This window comes from Gambusia affinis, linkage group LG06 (assembly GCF_019740435.1).
Source record: "Gambusia affinis linkage group LG06, SWU_Gaff_1.0, whole genome shotgun sequence".
In the NCBI taxonomy this organism is placed as follows: Eukaryota; Metazoa; Chordata; class Actinopteri; order Cyprinodontiformes; family Poeciliidae; genus Gambusia; species Gambusia affinis.
The window spans coordinates 1411694-1435895 of record NC_057873.1 but is presented as its reverse complement, the minus strand read 5'-3'; the positions used below and the strand labels follow the sequence as shown (position 1 = coordinate 1435895).

The 24202-nt window shown below is 44.8% G+C and overlaps 1 protein-coding gene across 1 annotated transcript in view; it reads right to left on the bottom strand.

The window, feature by feature from the left end:
• Positions 1–24202, bottom strand: part of exoc3l2b (exocyst complex component 3-like 2b) — a 34132-nt gene that overhangs the window by 8152 nt on the left and 1778 nt on the right. The window contains exons 3-11 of the mRNA XM_044120313.1: positions 22977–23107; positions 10480–10983; positions 9698–9936; positions 2439–2692; positions 2088–2354; positions 1894–2012; positions 924–1038; positions 697–807; positions 178–278 (exon numbers count right to left, since the gene is read on the bottom strand). Coding sequence (XP_043976248.1) covers positions 178–278; positions 697–807; positions 924–1038; positions 1894–2012; positions 2088–2354; positions 2439–2692; positions 9698–9936; positions 10480–10983; positions 22977–23107 — 1841 coding nt within the window. The remainder of the gene's footprint in view (positions 1–177; positions 279–696; positions 808–923; positions 1039–1893; positions 2013–2087; positions 2355–2438; positions 2693–9697; positions 9937–10479; positions 10984–22976; positions 23108–24202) is intronic.

The window sequence follows — 24202 nt, the reverse complement described above, 5'->3', positions numbered from 1 at the left end:
AAATTATGTGAAAAACTAATCACAGCTCTTTGTTAAACCAAGAAGAACGAGGGTTATACATTTAAAAAAATCTCTGAGGAAGAGAACCTCCAGCAGTCAGAACCGGACCTTAAGTCCAGTCACATTTTGGTTCTGAAGCAGGAAGAGGATCCAAAACTCAGCAGCCAGTCCACGTACCTGTACAGGAAGTCTGCCAGTCCGTTTAGGCTGCACTGAGCCACCCGGGACCCTAGACTCCTGTTGATGGACGCCGACCGCTCCAGATCTTCCTGCAGCCTCTGAGACAACAACAGCAGATGGTTACCATGGTGACGACTTTATTTATATGGAGCTGGAGCCATAAAATTACTTTCATGGTGTTTAATTGTCCTGAATTTTCTGATGTGCAGATGAAAACTGGTTCGGGTTGCAGTGACTTGCTTTGTCCACTAGAGAGCAGCAGAGAGTTGACCAGACTGTGGATAGGTGTGTGTGTGTGTGTGTGTGTGTGTGTGTGTGTGTGTGTGTGTGTGTGTGTGTGTGTGTGTGTGTGTGTGAGATCAGGACATGCTTAATGTTGACTTTGGTAGCAGCTGAAGGACAGATCCAGGAAACAAAAAGAACTTCTTCACAATCAACTCATAATTTGCTCTGATTTGTTCACTTCGTCAAACAGGAATCCCTATCCCATGTTCTGTAACCGTGGAAACGCTCTACCTGGATGACGGTTTTGGCCAGCGTGATGTGGTACTCTTCGACGTGCAGCGTCTCCATCCACCGTTTCTCCTCGTCCTCCAGAACCTGACTCAGCTCAGTGGTCACCTTCGCCTGCACAGGGAGGCGCCGGCCATCAAATCAAACGCACCTCACACATTCCTACCTCAGATCATCTGCCTGTGGTGAGTGGGAATGTCGCCCCCTGCAGGTGTGTTTGAGCGTCTCACCCGGACAGAGTTGAGGCAGTCCAGCTCCAGTCTGTCCACCGTCTCGGCAGGCAGCAGAGGACTCAGATGGGAGCGGTTAAACGGACTGGTGATGCACACCGTCCCCAGAACGTCTCTGGAAAACATCCAGCACACACACACACACACACACACACACACACCCCCCCACACACACACACACACACACACACACACACACACACACACACACACACAAACAGACACACAGGGGTTCACACTCAAGCTCAATACCCAATCCGCTCCAGTTCAGTAAAACCCAGGAGATCAAAACACCTTCCTGAGTTTCCAGATTGAGTTCATTCAGTTCAGTTTGATTTTCATCCATAAATTATCGTCTCAGGAAACTTTACTAAAAATTAATTCCAATTAATATACAGAAAAATGTTTATGTCAGTCGTTCTCCAGGCCTTCTTTTACATTACACAATAGTTAAAATAAATCTAGATTAAGTTGGATGCAGCAGGACACACGCCTCCAAATTGCACCCAGGCTTGTCTGTGCTGGTTGCTATGAGACCAAAGAAAGTAACGACTTATTTTGGCCAAAAGGCGACGCAGCCGAGTTTGTGTTTAGCTACTTTCCTTCATGTTTTAGATGAAGTGAACTCTGGGTCGGTTTGAATGCCCATGTGAACGCCAAGCGGACCAGAGACCGTTCTAAAGCAGGAAGTGGCCTACAGCGCAGGATCTCTCTACAAATGGTTGAGTCAGCTGATCAGCTTCAGCCCAACTGTTCATGCGACCCGGTCATGTGATCAGGCGACCCGGTCATGTGATCAGGCGACCCGGTCATGTGATCAGGTGACCCGGTCATGTGATCAGGCGACCCGGTCATGTGATCAGGTGACCCGGTCATGTGATCAGGTGACCCGGTCATGTGATCAGGTGACCCGGTCCGGTTTGAAGCGGTATGAAGGTTTCGGATCTCTCCAGAACCAGCCGGTCCCTACCTGCTGTAGATGTTGTACAGCCAGTCCAGCAGAGAGTAGATGTCTGTGATCTCCAGCTGGTTGTCGGTGATGACCTTCAGGCGCCTGGCGACCGCCTGGTGGTAGCTCTCCACATACACCTAGTAGGGGTCAAAGGTCAGGATGATGAGTGAGGGGCTGGAGGTGGACAGGTCTAGTTCGGTGTCCAGTCTCACCTGGAAGGCCTGGAAGTCTTCGGGGTAGATGGAGACGACGTTCCTCTTGGACGCCCCCAGATCCTCCACCGCCCTGGCGCGGAGCCGGTCCAGGTACTTGTCCAGCTCTCCGGCCGTAAACTCTGCCCTCTGGGGCAGCGAGGAGTCGGCCGTCTCCTGCACCGCCTCCCTCCACCTCTGCTTGAGGCGGCGAGGCCTGGGGCCCCCAGGGGCCGCCGCCTCACTGAGGGCCCAGGCTTTATCTGCTTCCTCTTCCTGCTGCAGGACCTGGGGACAGGAAGTTCTTCCTCTCTTAGGCCTGAAATGTCACAGCGATGTTCTCCACGTTGACCCTCACCTGTCGGCCCTCACCTGCACCACCAGCCCCAGGTTGGGCCCCGCTGTCGGGGCACGCAGCGACTCCCTGACCACGGCCCACAGCTCCTTCTGCAGCTCCTCGTACAACAGCTCTACGTCCTTTGCCTTCCTGCGCCCGCCATCTTTGACGGCGGAGCCGGCGGCGTCCTCGGGCTCGGCGGCGGCGTTGCACTCCTGCTCCAGCTCCAGGATGTGGGTGTCGGCCAGGAAGAGGTCGCGCTTCTTCACCAGCTGCAGGATCTCCAGGACTGGAGAAGAGATGGGATTAAAAATGTTCGATTTTAAAAACAAACTCAGTCCAGGAGAAAACAGACAAAAACACTCCCTGCCATGTTGGATTCCAAGATGGCCGTCAGATTTTACTGCAGCTGCTAAAATCTCACTGAGGGTCTTTAAACACTCTAACCTGTGAAACTGGGTCTGAATGCGATGAATCAAAAATTATGACAAATGGCCGCCATCTTGGATTTAAAGATGGCTGTCATTTCATCTGCAAGTTTTTATATTGCAGCTTGGAAAACCAACAATAAAAGAGCTTTAAACGGTTTGAGGGGGTTGGTGGGTATGGGAGGGGGGGGGTTAGGGGGGGAGCGACTGACTGACGCAGCATTAATGTTGGAATAAAGTGGGAAACAGGAGACGGTCAGCCTGAATGTCCTCACTTTGTCCCAACACGCCTGATCCCGCCTGACACACACACACACACACACACACACACACACACAGGGTGGGACCTCTGGATGGAGGGAAACACACCCTCACATGTTAAGCAACACACACTCCTTCTCCTTACGTTACAGTGTGTTAAAGCTCTTATTGTTCAGTTTGGATCTGCAGAGGAAATCTGTTCCAGCTGGCAGCATTTAGCCACGCCCACCTCCACCCTCTGCCTCACCACCACCATCATCATCATCATCATCATCATTGTCATGGTGAAGTCAGAAACTCGCTGACTTCATGTCAGAGTAACCTCATGTTGGGACCAATCAGAGCTGCCGCTTGTCTCGTCGTCACGCTCCCATTGGACGGTTCTGTCCAGAACCAGAATCCTTTTCCACAGCGGTTCTGTCCCCTACAGGGACCGGGCCAGACCGAGACCAGTTGAGTCCAGAACATCTGCTGGGTGAACAGAACCGGACCGACCCGACTCAGAGCAGGCCAGGAGTGGTCGTTTGGACTGACGTCAAAAAATCCAGAAAATCTTTTTTTTACCAAGAAATGAGAATAATGACATTTAGTCGCTTTTCATTTTCATTCAGTTTAAAATTCATCAAGCTGAACGAAGAATCCACTTCATCACACATCCAGACAGTAAACACACGCTAAGGCGCTAGCAGCAACATTCAGCTAGCAAGCTAAATATTCAAACACAGTTAGTATGTAGATTACAAACTAAATATTTAGTTTTGCTTATTTGTTTTATAAGCTTTAGAAGCAAAAGCATTAGTTCCACGCTAATTATTTAGCTTGCTAAGTAAATCTGTGGTTAGCTAACTAAAAGCTATTTTTAGCTTTGCAGCATCACGTTGCTGGAAGCTGCAGGTAAGCTGAACGTGGGTCCATTAAACGCTGCGTTCAAGGTCAGATTCCCCAGCAGGACGGAGAGGCCTGTTGTCACGGCGACGCTGCAGCAGAACAAACGGCGTTCTGTCCCTGGACCCGCTCTGACCTCGCTCACATGTTAGCAGGGAGTTTGAAGGTCGCAGAGCATTCTGAGGCTGGTAACATGTTTCTGTCTCCAGGTGTCTCCACATGACCCCGGGTTGTTTTCACAATAAGAGCGGCTCCTACACCAGGAAAGATTTAGTCTGATGTCATGTCAGCAAACTGAGACAAGTTTGTGTTTTTATGTCATAAGAGAAGAAAAGGGGATTAAAAATCAGTCATATAATCACCATGTTCTACTAAACACGTAGTTTGAGGCTAAATATTTAGTTCCATCCATCCATTATCTGAACACCCTTCTTCCCTAATGGGGTCGGGAGGGTTGCTGGTGCCCATCTCCAGCTGCGTCCCGGGCGAGAGGCGGGTTACACACTGGACAGGTCGCCAGACTAAATATTTAGTCTGCTAATTAAATACTTAGTTTATAGCTAAATATTAAACATGCTGGCTAAATTTTTAGAGTGATGCTAAAAATTTCCATTTATTGTTGAAGGTTGTGGTGAGAAAGTGTCTCTTTGGGCTGAATGATAAAATTATTGCTGTTATTTCAAACAAACGCAGTTCAAACGGAACGGAGAAACGTTGAAGCAGATTTCTGTACTTTTACTTTGAAGGGAAGAATTTGTTTCCTGATTTGGATCTGAGATGAACTGAAGCAAAACGTCTCTGCTGCTGGCGCCGACCCGGTTCAGATTCCATCGCTGCAGCGTCCCAGCCGGGTCAGTTCAGAACCAGGCCAGAACTGGACCAGAACCAGGCCAAAACCGGATCAGAATCAGACCAGAAACAGATCAAAACTGGACCAGAACCGGATCAGAACATACAAACACTAAGTTTTCCTATGGTCAGTGAACGCACCGCTCCTTTCTTCGCAGCCAACTGAGAAAAATAAAAATTTTGTTTTACAGCATTTAAAATTTAAAATAAAGCAATAAATAAATAAATTTCTCCCACTGAGGTTCAGGAAATGCAACAAGATAAAAATAAAGTTTATTTTGCTTTTTGATGCAAATTAAAAACATTTTTATCAAAGCGACAGATTTCCAGATTGAAGATTATTAATCCATGCATGAAAATGTTTTCACCAAAATAGCAAATAAATCATAAAATATAGAACAAAAGTAAAACAAAACTAAAACTATGTAAACTAATACTATGTTTACTATTATTTTGCAAATAAAATAATAATTTAACATATTTTCATTTTCATCTGACTGAAACAATAAAATCACAGGTGAATCAGTTTAAGTCATTAAAAAAACATCGCTGTTCAACCACTTCCTGTCGTCTTCTTTGTGGTTTCCACCAGTGGTGGTCATGTGATCATGTGACTCCTGATGGAAAAAAATCTGTTTTCATTGCAGCTTTGTGAATTTTTTTTTCTCTCAAGAGTTTTTGAGATGCTAGTGGCTCATATTTTTTGCGACAGCAGGCTGACAGGAAAGAGGGCGAGGAGAGGGGGGAAGACATGCGGCAAAGGTCACCGGGTCCGGGAATCGAACCCGCGACGGCCGCGTCGAGGACTAAGGCCTCCAAATGTGGGTCGCGCTATCCCCTACGCCACTACAGCACGCCCCAGTGAATTTATTTTTATGAAAACTCAGTTGCTGTCCGCCTGACTGCGTTCTGATTGAGACGCTTCATTGATCCAGTTCCTTTAAGATCAGAACCGCTCTGGATCCAGGAATCATCCTGGTTCAGATCCACGACTGGTTCCTGGAACCGGACCTGGAGGTGAAATTCTTCTCAGTAACACGGAGCCTGATGTGTGATGAGTTTAAACAGGATTAAAGGCTGTTTGGACCTGCATGGCACACACACACACACACACACACATGCACACACACGCACACACACACACACCATCAGCAGCAACCTGATCTGCTCTGCTGAATCGCTGCTTTTAGCGTCACCTGAACACAAACCTGCTGATCTTCATCAACCTTCTCTCAAACGGAGATTTCGTAAACATCCAGGCTGGAATTTCACCGGGAGAAACTTTGTTGCTTCAGTAGTGTTGCAGTCGAGACCAAGACTGGCGCCCCGCGCTACATGACTCAATAAAATGTGAAATACGATCAAAATTGCTTCTTAAATTGATCTGAAAAAATCTGATTTCCATAAAAACATCTAGATATTAAATACTTAGAGCGGAAATATATTTAGCCAGCCACAATCAGTTCTGCTACCATCCCTGACACGATAACGCCCTGGGCGGTTGCCCAGACTGCCCATGTCAGAAACCACCACTGTCTGCTGCATTAAACAGAGCAAAACAACGGACACTGAACAAGTTTTAATATGAAAAAATATGAAAAAATCGCACACTGATATGAAAAAACAACAGTTTGCCCCTGAACAGCTAGCTTTGCTAGCATCACGTCCACAGAGCTTACCTTTCTTTGAGCTTTTCTAAGTGATGATAAAGTTAGTCGCAGTCCCACCGTCTGTGAAAGCGAGGCGCTGCTGAAGTTTCATGTCGCCATGAAACAATGATTTATATAGCGGGATTATATGACAGACATCTGCGCTCAGAGGAAACCACTGCGCATGTCTGAGCGCCGCGGGCGGTAAAACGTAAACCACGTTACTAATCGGTTTTTCATCCAGTGAAAACAAAGATGTTAACAAATAAACTGGACAAATAAATAATAATAAAATCCAAAGACCTCGACGTTATGCTTCGGTTCATCACAGCAGAAATTTTTTTAACGTTTTCCTCCGTTTAGGCTTCAGATCCAAACTGTGCAGCTGTTCTGTGGTTTCCAGCTCAGGCTAGCTTCCTCGCTAACGCTGCGTTAACCCGAGCTGAACGTCACACAAACATCCTCCCGACGTAAAGCAGCTTCATGCCGCCTTCACCAGCAGCTCAGCGTGTTTATCTGAAGCAGCTGAACTTTAAACTGGTAACAATCACAAGCCTCATTTGACTCAAAGTATTTGGAACAATCACAAAAAACGGATAGATGTGACGTGATCCCCGAGGAACTCCTCAGGTCTCCAAGTCCACAGAAAACACATTCGGGGGAAGCGGTAGGGGGCGCTGTTTGTAAAGTTACACAGACAAAAATTAACAGGGTTATTTAGCCTGTTATATAAGAAAAAATAAGGCTCAGGTTTCAAAGTCTTATTTTCACCACATTATTAATTCATTAATTCATTTATAAATATCACACTTTCAAACTAAACATTTAGCTAATATATTCACATTAGGATATAGTCAATATAAATTAGCTAATATGAATATATGAGCTAAATACTTATAATATTTGTAAATATTAGCATATAGCTAATATGGATTAGCTAATATGGAACTACTAGCCAAATATTTTAGTTTCAAACTCATATCCATATTATTTAGCTTATGGATATGTTAGCTAAATATTGCGCTCACAGCTAGGGCTAAGGTTACCTACTAATTAACTAGTTAATTAGCTAGTTATTAAGCTTTATAAATATTTATCTAGCATAATAGCTAGCTACGTATTTAGCTTGGAGCTAAATATTTAACTAGCTAAATTCTTAGCCTTGAACTAAATGTGTAGCTTGAAACTAGAAGTCAACGTAAACCGCTCTCTCTCTGCGTTTGTCCTTCAGAATCAAATATAATCAAGTCCACAAATATTCATACCCCAGCAGGTTCAGGTTGTTTTTCCCCAAACTGACCTGGTGTCTCTAATGACTGGAGGTCATCTCAAGGTCCTGGAGTTTGTAACAGTCGTATTTGTGGTGTCTCTTTAAGATGCTCTAGTCTAGCTGATGACGTCACACGTATGCGCTGTAGCTTCTCTGTGGAGAGCGAGGGAGAAACGTGCTAGACGGATGTTGTTTGGACTCTGTTCATTTTATTTATGTTTTGATACTACAGCAGCCGTTCAACCGGGCATTACAAGGTTGTTGAAGAGTGCGTTTATTAAAATTAACACTGTGGAATTCTAGTACCAGTGTGGTTGCGAGTTTTTTTGATCGACCTGATGACTCTGCCGCCTCCTCTCCTCCCTCAAACGTAACCCAAACGTTACAAGTTCTGCCTCTAATCTGATCTGTGGAGGGCAGGAATCATTAGGATTATGGAAAGAGGCCTTCCAGCCTCACAGCTCATTACCAAGATAACGGAAAGCTGCAGGGTATGAATAGTTCTGGGCTTATCTGCAGCTTTAATGAGTTTCCAGAGTTACAGATAAAAAGCAGCAGCCGGTTCGGTTCGGCTGGGCAGGTGGAGCCGCTCTGCTCTCATCAGCACCGGCTCTTTGAGGTAAAGTAAACGTTGGCAGATGGTGATCATGTTGGTTTAAACACTCAAACTTCGATTAAACCCACTTTGTTTCACTCCGGCACTTTCCACCACAAACTTTCCCCTTTTCCGACCTTTCAGAGTCGGACAAATGACGGAGAAAAGATCCGATTAATCATTTATGGAAACAAACCTGCTCTGGTTTAGGGTGTAAACAAGGGTGTGGAGGAACCAAACCCTCATTACGAAACAGCAGAGTCAACAGGCTGGGAATAAACAAGAGGAAGTCTCCACATATTTACGATATCACACACTTCCCAGTCAGATTCCAGGCTGTCACTGGATCACCTTCAGCGGCACTCGGCTGATTGTTGGCGTCGCGTCTAAGAAGCGCTGATAAGATCGGCAGGGTGATGTGAAAACAAACTGGACGATAAAACGGCTTCCAGGGGAGGAAAACACCTGGAGAGCGCCGGGTTCGGGTCAGATACGGAGCGCCGCAGCGGACCAGAGGAACGCCGCTGGATTGTTTCTCCGTACAAAGGCAGAACAAGGAGCCGAGCTGCAAACACGCCGCTGGACTTCCCTTCCTCATACTGAGCAGCAGAAGACCAAGCACTTCCCCTGAGCCCAAAATACTCCGAGTGTTTGGTAACCGAGTCGCATGGCGCTCCCGTTCAGACTCACTCAACCATTTCCCAAAGACACTGCGACCCGATTCAGAAGCTACAGTCTAATACTGAGACCATTCATGTTTACATCTGTGTTCAAACCTTAAAGTCTGGAGACCGAAAACTGGCAAATTTAAAACTGCAGGCGGCTCACAAAGTTCATTAAATTATGAATGAAAACGTTTTTAGTTTACCTGCTCAACAATAAACTAATTCTTTATGAAATTCATTAAAGATCTAAAACATAAAAAAGGCTTCAGACTGAAAAATGGGCCATTTTCAAAATGCTTGGGTCAATTTCCGATGACCCAAACATTTGTTGGCCAAATTTGAACCATTCTTGACTCGTGGTCAGGGGTCCAATAGAATCATTTCAAGGGCCACAAATGGCCCACGGACCACACAGGGAACACCAACTAGCATTAGCTATTTCAGAGCTAACTAGATATTTAGTTCTGGTATTTAGTTAGCTCTACATATCAGAGCTAACTAAATATCCCAACCACCTTTCTACTGAAACACACGCTGGCTCTAAGCTACATTTCGCTCTAAGCTAGCTAGATATTCAGAGCTAACTCCAACGTGTGTTTCAGGAGAAAGCTCATTAGGACTAATTGGACCAAAGCCAATCAGCCTCTAGGGGGCGTTTGGTCGCCTCCAGCCCATCCTTGTGGCTCTCCTACCTGACAGAGGCTCTCTGGGTTTGACCTCCTCCACCACCTCCTCCTGCACCGGCTGGTCCTCGGGGCCCTGGGACATGCGGTCGGTGATGGACTCCCTCTTCAGCTTCCCCAGGCCCACCATCTTCATGAAGGTCAGGCGCCGGCTGACGGAGTCGCAGTCGCTCTCCATGCAGTTCATCTCGCCGTTGGTGAAGGATTCCTTGCGGGAGCTCAGGGAGTCGCGGTATTTTCCTGCAAATCTGGAAGAGATGGCAGCAAGTCAGGATCTGATCTTTATTCATCACGATTTCTATTCTTGTCTGGAACCTCAACTCAATCCCCCAACTCAGACTACAGCATCTCTGGCTGAGGTAAAGAAAGTCTTCCAGTTGGACATTAAAACATAGAAGACTTTCTACAAACTTCTTTAACCTCTCAGGCCTGCATCCTTGAGGTCTGTAGAGAGACTTCAAATCAGAGATAAAACGTCTTAAAAAAAAAAGAAGAGTCCGACTGTCGGCCATTCAACCACTAAGGGTCAAAGGTTGAGCATTTCTGCCGATGTACCTTTCATCTGTTATCCTTCTTGTTTGTTCCTTTTTATTATGAAAAGGCAAAAAATCAAAAATCTACAGCCCCGTTTTATCAAAGTACCTTTAGTCAACAAAACCAAAGAGAAATCAATGCTTCTATGAATAGATGAAACATAAATGTTTCCGTCACTAGAGGATCTGAGTCATATGTCCCTAGTTTCTGTCGTTTCTTGTCCGGTGAAATCTACAGAAGGGTAAGCGGTCTCTTACCTGAGCAGACTGCCCTCTGAGCTCCTCCTGCCTCTCTTCTTCTTCTGTGAAGGTGACGGCGTTCCCTGCAGCGACCCCTGTGGGGACGGCGTGTCGCCATCTTTGCTCTTTCCCGACATCCTCAGGTTCTTCCCGAGCTTTCCGAGACTCTTCAGCGGCGACTTAAACTTGAACGAACTCTTCACTGACCCTCCTCTGCTGTTTCCTTTCTTGCCTTCGTTGGCCTCGTTCTCGTCCTCCTCGTCCTCAAATGGGTTGCGGTCCCTCGGCATGTCGCCGTCCAACAGCGAGCTTCCTGGTGACCAGTGGCTTTCATGGCCGCCGTTGCCATGGATATTGTCATCATCGTGTTCGAAGGGGTTGTGGTGGGGAGTGATGTTGAGACTCATCCTGCGGAAGAACAAGGCGTTGTCTAGAACTGGACCACCGCCTTTCAGGCGCACAGGGAGGTTCTTGAGGATAGGCATGATGGAGCCGGGGGTGGAGGGACTGGGGTGGGAACACCTGAGGACGGAAGAAGAGACATCGATTGATCAATCAACCAACCAGTCAATCAGTCAACCCTGGAGTCTCTAAAGTCCCGATATCTAAACCAAAATGAAATTAGATATGATCAACAATGTCGTGTTTTAAAACCAGATCAGGTAAAAATGTTCCAGCTACATGTACACCAACAAATCGGCTCCGATTTCCTTCACTTTTGGAGCTCATTGATCGACACTTCCCTGAGAAACCGATCGTATCCACCAACCTTGTATATCTTAGCAAAGATCTGAAAATCAGCCTCCCTGTGGTTTACATTGGCCTCCCTATTGCTGCCAACATGGCAAAGAAAAATCGGAAGGTCAAACTTTTTAAAGTTTGCAGTTGGTTCATCCCTAGTTCCAAGGTTTTCAGCTTTACCATGCAACAATTTTTCATCATGATGCGTTCACTGGACCAGCTACAGTCCATCTGGACACAAATCAACCAGTGGAGACATTCAAGGACTTTTCCAGACCAGAATTAGACTGCATGTTTACTTCCTAATGTCCAGTAGGGTTCATCAACCTTAACCTCTGACCTTTACCAGAGTCCAGCCTGGAAATAAGATTTTTTGTTGTTGTTTATTAGCTTATCCATAGTTTCAAAAACAGGTAACTCCTTTCTGGAAACCCACAGATCTCTGAGCAGTAAACTGGTTCAATCTCTGTGCAGGAATGATTGAAACTTTATTTTGTTTCCAGAGTAACTTCCTGTCCTCCGGACATGGCGTCCTGAGGGATGATGGGATCTGATTCTGGTAGGTTTAGGATTTCTGAGAGCTGTTCAGACAACATGGAGGACCAGACTGACGGCGTTGGGACAACATGTCTCCTCCTGAAATGTCTTCATCGGGTCATTGATTCATCATCATCATCACTTCAAACCCTCATTTGTTGTGTCATAAACTGCTTTTATTCTGACGGAAAGATCAAGAAGATCAACAGAAACCGAAATCTCTACAAATATATTCATTTTAATGAAATATCTTTACTAATCAGGCACTATGAGACACACCCTGACTGACTGTGTTCGTTTTATTGAGAAACTGAGTCCAGTAGGTAAATGTTTGATCAGAAGCTAAACGTTAACGCCTGACTTCAGGACCGCAGAGACACTTCCGCCCTCCGGACTGAACTTTGCTTTTCCTGCAGACCTTCAGTCCAAAAGGAGCATTTTGAAGATCTGCTCTGAGAATCTCACTCTGCCTTCCTTATTGGCTGAAACATCAAGTCTCCAGTTTTATGTTCTGCTACCAACAAATTCAACCCCTAAATATGGAGGACAGGTAATCACCATAAAACATAGTGGAACAGATCATTAGATCAGTTATAAACGGTCCGAACACCAGCAGGACAAAGAGCCATAAAGTCCTCAAACATTAACAGACGTTGGGCGGCTGCAGAGACCGTCTTAGTGACACCGCAATGGTTCCTAGGAAACACGTTAATGATTAAATCGGCCCTCAGGCGAGGCGCGTCGCTGGTTCAAGCTGTTCCTATGAGCCTGAACATCCATCATGACCGATGAGGCTTTTACACCGTCACTCAGAGATGAGGTGGGCGGAGCCACATCTTCAGCCCCGGGAAACTTTCAGCCTGATCAGAGCTGAAGCATCTTATGCTAATCAGTCAGAGCCACTGAGCCAACAGCCAGCAGGCTGTCAGGACCAGGACCTGACTGCACGCCGATACAAAGTGTTTCCTACATACTGGATCTCTGTAAAACTGTCATGAACCTTCTGGTGTGAAGGAAAATGATTAAATATCGCAGAACAGCAACAGTATCGCGTTACCCACTTTAAACCAAAACAGTTTAAAGAACACCAGTCTGAACTGTCTGTACGCCAAGTTTGAGTGTGAAAACTGGAAACTCTTTATGCTCGAAGCATCAGGCCAGAGATCTGCTGATCTGTAGTTCCTGGTTTTAGCGCCACATTATCTATTTACATGCTAATGTACAGAAAAGGTGTTGATGACTTCCACGGATGAGTTTTTATTTTAACCTGCAAACTGCAACAGACGACGTTAATAATTACGTGTCTGAACTTCAACCTTCATTCAGCCAGACGAAAAAGTTTTGGTCATTTTCAAACTCTCATCTTGCAAATGTAAAAGCAAAACAAGTTTTTCAATCTACTGTTAACAAAACAGCTTCAAAAGAAGAGCACAAGCATCTAACTGCTTGAAGAACTGATACTGAACTTTATTCATCTGAAAGTTTGCAAAACAACCAAATTCTAGAGTTTAGAATTTATCTGGAAAGGTTACTTTAGGGAAAGCTAGGTGCGCTAACACAGCATCGAGAGAGATGCTGTTCTTTCTTACTCATGTTGGTGTGCAAGACATAACCGACAGCATCCGGCTTAGGATTTTCAAAATAAAAGCTCCTCCAGACTCAATACATAGAACGGCCATATTTAATTATTTCTTGCACGATCCGGTACCAATTGGTCCACGGACTGGTACCGGTCTGCGACCCGGTGGTTGGGGACCACTGCGCTAACGGATGAAGTGCTAAGCTAAAAGTAGCTCTGCTGTTAGCAGTTGTTAGCTGAAATGTGTCAACCACTAGGTATTTGTTTTACAATTAAGGAAATGCTTAACTTTTTAACACATAACCATCACATGACTGAGTAAGAAGATTCTGAAACGATTGTTTCAAAGAACCACAAACGTCAGATATCGAAACTTTTCTCAATTTCACGACTTTTTTCTGTTAGTATTGCGTCTTTAATCTGCTCATTCTTGTTATTTATTTTTTTAAACCATATTTTCTGTATTTCTAAATGATGGAGACCAACCGGCCAGCTAGCATGCAGGTCTGGATGCTAGCTCGTAGCATCCTGGTTGGCCCCAGATGAATGGGAGCCGGGGCAGCGGCCTCTGAAGCGGTAAACACCCCTGGAGGTGGACTGGGAGCGGATGTTGTTCATGTTGCTGGTTTCCAGTCTCACCAGCTCAGGACGCGCCGCTGCTGCCAGAAATAGAAACAGCTTCTAACGGAGCAAACAGACTTGTAAAGGAAAGTCTCTCACACACACAGAGACGCTGCTACAGGGTGAAGTGGGAAGTGATTCAGTGGCGGTTGCTTCCATAAATACCCAGCAGCCCCGGCGGCGCTCGCACAGCCTGTTTTCTTCCAGAGGGTCGCAGGGCATCGCGGAAGCTGCTGGACACAAACAATGGAGCGGAAAGGACAGCGATAGTGTGACGGACGGAGGCGAGGACTCCGGGGTCCCATGCTGGTCACCGCAGGGCGGGGCCCGGGGCCCGGCTGGCACAATGCTCAGGGGCCCCTGGGCACGGCGGGGTCAGAGGCTGCCGGTTCCCCCCAGCATCAGACAGCAGCTCAGGGCCGTAGCTTCATCACTTCAGGCTGTTTGTTTCTCTCTGATTCTGAATAATTTCATTTTTCAGTTTTGCGTGTTTGATGGTTTCAGTTATAACATTTATAACATTTATAACATTTATAACTGAGCGTCACGTCATATTCACTTTATTCAGTTTAATAAAGTCATTGGTTCAGTGACATCAGTTCACGTTCTACTGAAACCGCTAATGCGCTAATAGAGAAGCACAATTTTTGATTAGCATTTTCTGCTAATGTCAGAAACATTTAGCTCACTTAGCTTCACCTGAATTAATTTTTCCAGATAAATCCTAAAGAGTTCATTTAATTTCAGTTGAATAAATTTGAAGGTCTGTGTTGAAGTTTTGGTTAAGAATCGTACAAAATGTTTGAGATTTATTGGACCCAAAAACTTTATTTCAAAACGGAAACAAAAGGAATAAAATAAAAACAACATGTAGGAGCGTTACACAACACGTCCAAATTCAACTGGTGCTGCAGGTTATCATTTAAATTGACGCTAACGCTTTAGCATTAGTTTTAGCTAAATACCTCATTGATTTAGCAGGCTAGCATTAGCCTCTGATAAATACCTTGTTTGTGTAGCGCTGTAGCATGTAGAGTTTTAGCATTAGCAGAACTAATGCTAATGATTAGTGCTACAGGGTTAGCAGGGCTAACATTTTAGTTAGCGGTGCCCATGACTGAGAATAAAAAATAAAAACCCTGAAGAACCTGAACCAGAAGCTTCCAGATGCTAACGGTTTGATTTCACTCAGATACTGTCAGCTTCTGATGTTCAGCTGGTGAATCTTTGGATTATTAATCTGATGAATTTTGGAAATGATGTCAGATAATCCCAGCAGGACAACATTACTGTTAAATGTTGCAGCAACAAAATCTCTTCTTCTCTGTCTTTATGATTCATTTACAAGTGTCAGATCTTCAGCTGCCAGGATCTCCTGCAGTCGGACTCTTATTGATATTGTGCAACTCCATGAAATTCACAGAAAAATAAAACTCTGATTCTTGGTCTCATCCTGCCCTCGCCTTCCTCTCAGGTTCCTGCGAACAGAACATCGTGTTCAACAGGACGAGTCCACGACGTCTCGACCTTTTATGGTCACCAAACACAAACAGGAAACCAGGAAGATACCCAATCAGGTTCAGCCCTGACCTGCAGCCGCTTCATGACAAACGACTGCAGAGATAATCAGACAGCAGCAGGAAACCGTCAACTGGAATAAAAATCATTTCATAAGCTGATTGACTACTTCCTGCTTCAGGTTCCCAGCTGCTGATTGGTCAGAACCGCATCACTTTCCAGCAAACACAGCAGATAAAAGTAATCACAGATTTATTCCTGGATTCATCAGATAGCTTACTAAAACACAGCAGAGCTGCCTGGTTCATCTGTGGACATCCTGGAGACTTAAAGTTTATTAATCTGAGGCCTGGCAGAAAAACCTCCAGGAGAAACGAGGCGGCCGAATCTCAGGATGGGAGGAAATCCAACCCTGCATCCAACAGTTGAAGCAGGCAGAATTATTCTACTGACAGAAACTGCAGTAAACTTTATCAGAACCAACGTCTCTGGTGCTAAAGGTGAATTTTGAAACTCTCCTTTGCTGAACTCAAAGCCAGAAAAGCTGAGCGGAACCAACCGGTCTGCAACGTTTTTCCTGAAATGACGGGAGACGAACTGGAACATTTTGGGTTTGTTGCAGAAATCAGCCGTTGTTTCTCTTTGAGCTTTAATTTAACTGCACTCAAACAGAAATGATCTTGTTTCATCAGTTTGATGTTTCCCACGGCGCTGCAGGCCGGGTCAGTCAGCTGGTTCTGGAACATGAGCCCAGTCAGAACCTGGGTCAGAACCTGAACAGCTTCATCCCAGCAGCTGCTTCTCTGCACAAATGCTGCTGAGTCGGAGCTTTGCTTTAATGAGACACAGATGCAGCTCGGTCACTAACTGGGCCGCAGGTTCTGAAAGCTCAGAACCGCCCTCGTCCTTCAGCCTGCAGCCAGACTTACACAACCCGAACCAACGGAGCGTCTCTGGCTAATATCCGGAGCCGTATGAATGCAGAAACTCCTCAAAAACATGGCCGCCGGTTCGCAGCCGACCCGGTCCGGCCCGGTTACAAAGGTGATGGAGACTCAAACCCAGCTGACAGGCAGCAGGAGTTAATTTATGTAAATAAATAAAGTCGTAAATCTAAACATGTCAGCAGCTGATGGAGAATCTAAAGAACTTTACAAAAACCCGATCAGCCAAACCTTCCTTAAACATCAATTAACCAAATGGATAAAGTGCAGCGAGGCACCGCTAGCTAAAAAGTTAGCCAGGCTAACCCTAGAACACTAATAATAAACTTTCGTTCTGCTAATGCTGAAGTGCTAAATTAACACTGTATTTAGCAGAAGCTAATTCTAAAACACAACACCAACACTTAGACACAATATTTAGCACTCAGCTGGTTAGCATTAAATATTGCTAACCAGCTGAGTGCTAAAGTGTTATGACAAATGGTATTACGGGGAAGCTAATGCTAAAGCGCTAACATCAATTTAACACTCATCTGGTCCTGAGAGTCTGCAGGAGCAGCAACAGTTCACTTCTTTCATATGAGCTCAGATTAAATCTTCTGATTTTTTGTTCCTGTATGTTTGAAATAAAGTTACTGGAGAAAAGAAAGAGAAAAATAGAAATGCTATAAACAGTCTTCAAGCACTTCAAAATAAGAGCATGAACTTCAACTCAGACGTCAAACTTTATTCAAGTCAAAGTTTATAAAAGGTTAATCTTTAGAATTTATCTGGATAATTTAATGTAGGGAAGCTGAGTGTGGTAAATGCTTTTGGAGTTAGTAAGCTAATATGCTAACAAGCTAATAAGCTAATAGCATCTTAGCCCAACTGGTTCCAGACGTTTGGATCATCACTGCTCTTTAGTAGACAATCCACAGAACTTCTCCCAGTTCCTTCTTACACATGAAAGGAGAGGCTGAATGAGGAAGAATTGTCTGATTTATCAGCTGGACCAGAACCAGAACCAGAACCAGAACCAGAACCAGACATACTTCAGTGGATCAACTCACAGCAAACAGTTAATGGCTTTTTGTTCTTTTGAGAGATCAGAATAAAGACAAAAAGAAACCCGTCTGCTCCAATCCAGGAACAGAACCAGCAGCTCCAGAACCAGCAGCTCCAGAACCAGCAGCTCCAGAGTTCGGATCAGCGGACGACGCCCAAATGAATCAGCCCGGTCTGACAGAGCAGCACCAGGACTTTGGAGCCAATAAAGGTTTTTATTGATCCTCCATCAGCTCCACTGGTTCCTGATCAGCAGGACCAGATATTTACATACACTGTAAAAAACGACCATCTGACGTTAAATCAGAATAAACCTTCATGTTTGTTAGATCAACAGAAGGAATGAGCTAAACCAACACGACTTTTAGCAGAAGCTAATCATTTGTTGTATATTTGCCATTTGCTAAATAAAATTACTTGGAATAAAAAAGAGAACGCGAGGAGAGGAACCAGACTTCAAAATAAGAGCATGAATATAAACGTCCTAACAGTCAATAGGAGAAAACTTCAACACAGATTTTGAACTTCATCAATTTGAAAGTTTGAGACGAATGAATTAGCAGAAGCTAAATGCATTAAATGTTTTCAAAGTTAGCAAAAACAGAAGAATTAGCTCTGCTGTTAGCGCATTAGCAGAGCTGCTGGTTGACCCATTAACAGTGGCTCCAAAGTGACTTCAGGACCAAAACAAAGTCTGATCCAGTCCCACAGAAAACCAGGGGGCGGAGCTAAAAGGTTTCTGAGCAAAGCGGCCCAGAAACCCGACCCAGTTCTACCGGTTCCTTCTGGAGAAACGGGCCGGAACGACTGACCAGTTCAAGGAAAACAATGCCAGGAAGTTTCATCTGATGGAGACAGAGGAGTTTTCATAAAGTATGTAAACATCTGGTTCCTACTGTAAAAACTCCAACAGTTTAAACCTGAAGCATGAAAACCAGAGAGTTTTAGATGTTGCATCACCGCAGATTCAAAACTGGAAAAACCTCTCGATGTCTTGAACTCATCATGGTTCCTGTTCAAAGCCTCCATGTTACTGCAGATTTTTATCTTTCCTATTTGTTCTCCTCAGATCCAACAGCAGCTGGAGGCTGCTGCCCTGATGCTGCTGCCCTGATGCTGCTGCTGGACCTGCTGGTGTTCCTGCAGGTCAGATGGAGTCACTCGTGTTGTCGGTGAAACCATCAGACGATCTGATCTGATGTTGACTCTAAACACACCCAGGTGTCATCGGATCTCCTGTGTAATCCTGCTTGTTTTGTTCACCCTTATCTTAAGGCTTTAATCTTGATCAAACTTTGTGTTCTGGTGTTTGAGTGAATTGGAAGATGAAGTCAAACCTACAAAAATTTAGCTGAAGCTAATGCTAAACCAGCATGGTATTTAGCTGAAGCTAATGCTAAACCAGCATGGTATTTAGCTGAAGCTAATGCTAAACCAGCATGGTATTTAGCTGAAGCTAATGCTAAACCAGCATGGTATTTAGCTGAAGCTAATGCTAAAGCACCAAATTGAACCATTACACCTCATTTATTCATTTGTTCTATACTTTCCAATTCCGAAATAAAATTTCTTGTAAAAAGAGAGAAAATGAGGACAGGAAATGGAACTGCTGTGTAAACAAACGTCAAAATAAGAGCATGGATCTAAACATCCAACTCTGTACCAAAACTTCAACTCAGATGTTGAACTTTATTCAACTGAAAGTTTACAAAACACTGAAGTAAATTAGCGATATAAGAATTGATTTAGGGGAAGCTAAGTGGCTAAACCTTTTTCAAAGTAAGCAAAACTTAGAAAATGGTTTGCTAACTGTTGTTCACATGTTAAATGAATCTCTGGTAGAATATCTTGAAATATCAATTAAGGAGAAGCAAAGAGCTCCTGGTTAGAACATCTCCTGCCCCCTAGCTAGATGAAAACCAACAGGAAACTAGCCAGCAGTTAGCATCCCAGCTCCAGTTAGCATCACAGTTTTAGTAAGGATTACAGTTTCAGTTAGCATCACAGCTCCTGTTAGCGTCACAGCCCCAGTTAGCGTCACAGTTTCAGTTAGCGTCACAGCCCCAGTTAGCGTCATAGCCCCAGTAAGGGTCACAGTTTCAGTTAGCATTACTGTTTCAGTTAGCGTCACAGCTCCTGTTAGCGTCAGAGCTCCAGTTAGCATCACAGTTTCAGTTAGCGTCACAGTTTCAGTTAGCGTCACAGCTCCAGTTAGCATCAGAGCTCCAATTAGCGTCACAGCCCCAGTTAGGGTCACAGCCATCATGACATTCAGTTCTCTGTTTTCACAACAGCGCTGCAGCTGCAGCTGCTGCAGATCCTCCCAGTGGGTTTCCATAATGTCAGGCTGCTGTGGGTCGACCAGAACCGATCTTCCTGCTAAGGTTCTGCTGACACCACCAGTAACACGTACTGAAACCATGTTTACATACGTCCAATGAAAACACACAGCTACAACTCAAAGAAAGTTAAAGAAATCTTTAAAAATGTTCTGACGTGAAGCAGATAGAAATAATTTAGTAGATTCTGACCTGAAACAAACGTTTGGATGTTAAAATGTGGATTTGTGTTTTTAAGGGGTATGTAAACTTCTGGTTTCAGTGTGTATTCTGGTGCATTTCTGTGATCTGCAGCAGATGGACTAAAACTTTTCAAACGTTGCATCTGGAATCCATCTGGTTTCAGGGTGAATACTCCCGGTTCTGGTCGGTTATATCTGCTGGGATCAGCTTTTGGACCCGACCCACGCTGACCCATTCAGGCGGTTTCAGTTTGTTTAGAAACGAGCCGGTTCAGACCCGGGGAGGTTCAGGTCCAAAACATAATCGTTGAAGAAGCAGAAGGGATCATAATGACATGGTAACTGAAACGGATCCCTGAGGAACTCCAGGCCCGTTCATTCATAAATGTCACAGTTTCAAACTAAATTTTTAATTAGTGAACTGAATATTTAGCTAATATAAAAATTCAGCTGCCAACAACCAGAAGTGGACTACCAAAATAAAAGCTGATCTCTAGTTTTCCAATCGTCTCTTCACCGTTTTTCTCTTTTCTTCTACAACATTTCAGCTTAAAACTCTGAGCTGCTTTAAAGTCCAGACGTTTGCCAGCAACGAAGGAAAAACACCCAGCTTTTATTTTGACAGTCCACATCCACTTATCAGCAAGTTTAGTTTCTAAAGTGAATATTTAGAGCCAGATATTCAGGTTGGAGCTCATTAGTTTGACTCTGCACTCTGAACATGGTGAAAACCTGACCGGCTGCAGAACCCAGTTAACTTCTGAACCGGGTCGGCTGGATCTCCAGCTTTGGTTCCGCCTGATGATGTTGTGAACTCAGGCGGTCCAGAACCGCCGGGGTCACGGAGGGGTCACGGTGACGGCTGAGGGTGTTTCTGCGTTCCTGCTTTATGACGGCTGATCGGCTGTAAAAACGCCTCTGGACGTCCATCTTGGCATGTTTCCATGGCGACTGCTGTGCGTGTTGGCAGGCGGGAGGTGAGCGCGGCTCCAGGAAACGTTTTTCCTGGAGTTCCTGGTCCGTTCTGCGGGGCGGCTGGTTGGATCGGCCTGTTCAGACAAGAACCGGAGCCGACAGAATTCTGGGAACGTTTCGGTTCATCTCAGTTCAAACTGGTTTTTTCTCCAGGAGATGCTGAGGCTTCAAAGCAGCTCTTTGTCCATAAGCAAGATGCAGGAAGCCGTAACCATGACGACCCATGTCATCTTTCACTCCCAGCCACCAGGAAGTTCAGGCCGGTCGCTCCGGCGACCAATCAGAGGCTGGCAGTGCCGTGATGTCACAGCGGGGGTCAGTTTGTGTTTCTGTCACCGACAGGAAGTTGAAGTGACAGAACTGGAGGGGGTGGGGGGCTGGGGGGGGGTTCATTCATCTTCATCTTCGTCTCATGACTCCATCCTGCAGAGCTTCATGAGGAAGAGGAGGAGGAGGAAGAGGAGGAGGCTGAGAGTGACGGATGAATGAAGAGGGACAAACAGGCTTTAATCAGCCTCCATTATTCTGTTTGACTCCTCCGGACTCGGCCGGGTCGGCGGTCGGAACCGGCCCGCTTCGCCCTGGAACCGGTCCAGAATCTGCTCCGTGTTCCAGGCGCGTCTGCAGGCCAGACCTGCTGGCTGCTGCTCACATATTTCCCTCAAATCCAAACCAGATCCTGGACTTCACTCATCAGTCCCACAACAAACAGCCTCAGATTTCCTGCAGTCAGTGAAGGCACCACGGCTCTGCTGCGTTTCCGCCTCCTTTTTCTAAAGTTTTCTCTTTTTTTAAGTTTGCACATTTAAGGAATTGAACCCCCTCCAACATGTCGACATGTTTCAGCCTGATGGGATTTACCTGATCAATAAAAACTCCTCCAGGTTGCAGCAGTTCAGCAATCAGATCAAACATCAGCCTTTACAAAACAGCTGGAGGTTTTCAGTTCCCTCTTTTTATAAACCCAACTTAGTAAATTTAAAATCAGAAAAATGACTCAGTTACTCAAATAAACATAAAAGTACAGATTTATGGATGCAGAACCTTCAAGTGACTAGAGGACCAGAAGCACAGCCCTGAGGGACTCCTCATCCCCTCAAACAGTGAAAACATCCATAACTTTGTTTGTCAGTAAAACAAAATAAAGGCTTTTAAATTGTAATCTGGACAGACAGACAGTAGGAGGCGCTAGAGCACCCGTCCTTTTCCCTCTGGACAAAAAAGCGACCTGAAGAAATATTTTTTCCAGTGTTTGTGGCTCAGGAGAGAATCCGGCTCTGATCTGAAACAAATAAATCTGCATGATGTTCCAGCTGCTCCGCCTCCATTTTCATTCATCTGCCTACAAAATGCAAAGTTTCCCTTTAACATGAATATATTTATGAATTAATCAACCTTTTTACACCAGATCTTTTATTTGAGTCACATGCAGCTTTAATCTCAGGCCAAGCTGCTTCCTGTCGTCCCAAACTGGACCACTAGATGGCAGTGTGAGGCGCTAGCAGCACCTTTAAATATCTTGCTGCAAGTTAAAACTTAGTTACAGATTTTATGAGTAAATAAATTCATAAAAGTTGTTTATCAGACGGATCTGCCAGGTGGATCCGCTGCAGTAAAATCTGAAATTCCTTCGGGATTAAATTAAATTATGCTGGTAAATAAATGTCAGGCTCTGACTCAATCTGTCAGGGTTAATCAGTGACGCGTCCTGCGACCTCAAACTAATTTCAATGTGAAATCAAAGTCATTCAGAGAACAAAAAGAGGAGAAAATGACAGAAAATTTAGAGAAGAGAAGAAAAACCTCATTAATCTGCTTAAAACCAGCAGAGATCCAGAACAGCAGCCCGTCAGAACCAGCAGAATTCATTATTTTACAGCCTCAATATTGAATTCTGGAAATTTGTTGGTTTTGTTCATATTTAGCAACTTAAACTTCCCTGAGAAAAATCTGAATAACTCTTCTGCTTCAATAAAACTTCTTCCTTTATTTCTGTGCGTGGAAAAAAGATTCCGTCTGTTTCTCCACTTACTGGTGGCAGACATGTTGGCGGCTCGGCGGCTCCGTCCGGCAGCGCGACCCGGGCTGGAGGCGCCCGAAGCGGGGAGAGGGAGTCAGCAGAGACCGGTCTGAATCCCGCAGCTGGCTGCGCTGAATGCGCCTCTAATGTGCGCAGAGACGGGAGTCCCCCAGCGGCCCCGAGGGGCGTTCAGGGACACTCCGACAGATTCATTCATTGCCCCGCTGTTGTTTTAAACTCTGCTGGGGCAAAGAGACCGTGAAGTGTTCATGCTGACAGTTTATCCTACCACCTATAAAAATACTTAAAAACCAGATTTAAAACTTTTTAAAGATGTTAGATTTGTTTTTCTTTAATAGTGACTTTCCTGAATTAAAAATTTGTTGCCACGGTAACCGATCCACGGGAGTGACAGGAAATGATTTATTTGTGTGTTTACTGCAAACATCCATCAGGTGACCCGAGAGAAACCAGAACCAAAATGTTTTACAAGCTTTTAAATGCAGCAGTTAGCAGCTGGTTCTCAGATTTCCCACGGTCCCTGAAGGGCTCTCCAACAGGGCCAGTCACGCTGGTATTTCTAATGCAGAAAACAAATCCAGTGTTTTCATGAGGAATTCATTTGTTTTGAACGTTTTCGACCCAAACTCTGGAAATGTTCTGGTTCTGGACTGAAAACTGTGAAATGAGAGGAAAGTTTGGATCAGGACGGTTCTGATGGGTTTTTAATAATAATGATCATAATAATATGATTTGTGTTTGTCATTCTGAGGTTCCACCTGATAGGTAGAAGCATGGGCGGTTCTAGATGGGGGCCAGCAGGGGGCCGGGCCCCACAGAACTGATCATCAGTAATTCCTTATGGCGATATGCGTTGCCACAGAAACCAGAGTTAATTAGTCCCTTATTGAACTAATATCATTTTTTACCTTCGCAGCTTTACTTTAAAGTTGAATTAAATCTTAAAGTGGCAGCTGATCCGTACGACATACATATAAATAAATACAAATATAAGATCTGGCCAATCAGAGTCGCCGAATTAAATATAAATAAAATCATTTGTTCTTTAAAATCAGTTACTAATGTTGTTCTGGTTAGCATGATGCTAACACTGCTCTGGTTAGCATAATGCTAACACTGCTCTGGTTAGCATGATGCTAACGTTGCTCTGGTTAGCATGATGCTAACGTTGCTCTGGTTAGCATGATGCTAACACTGCTCTGGTTAGCATGATGCTA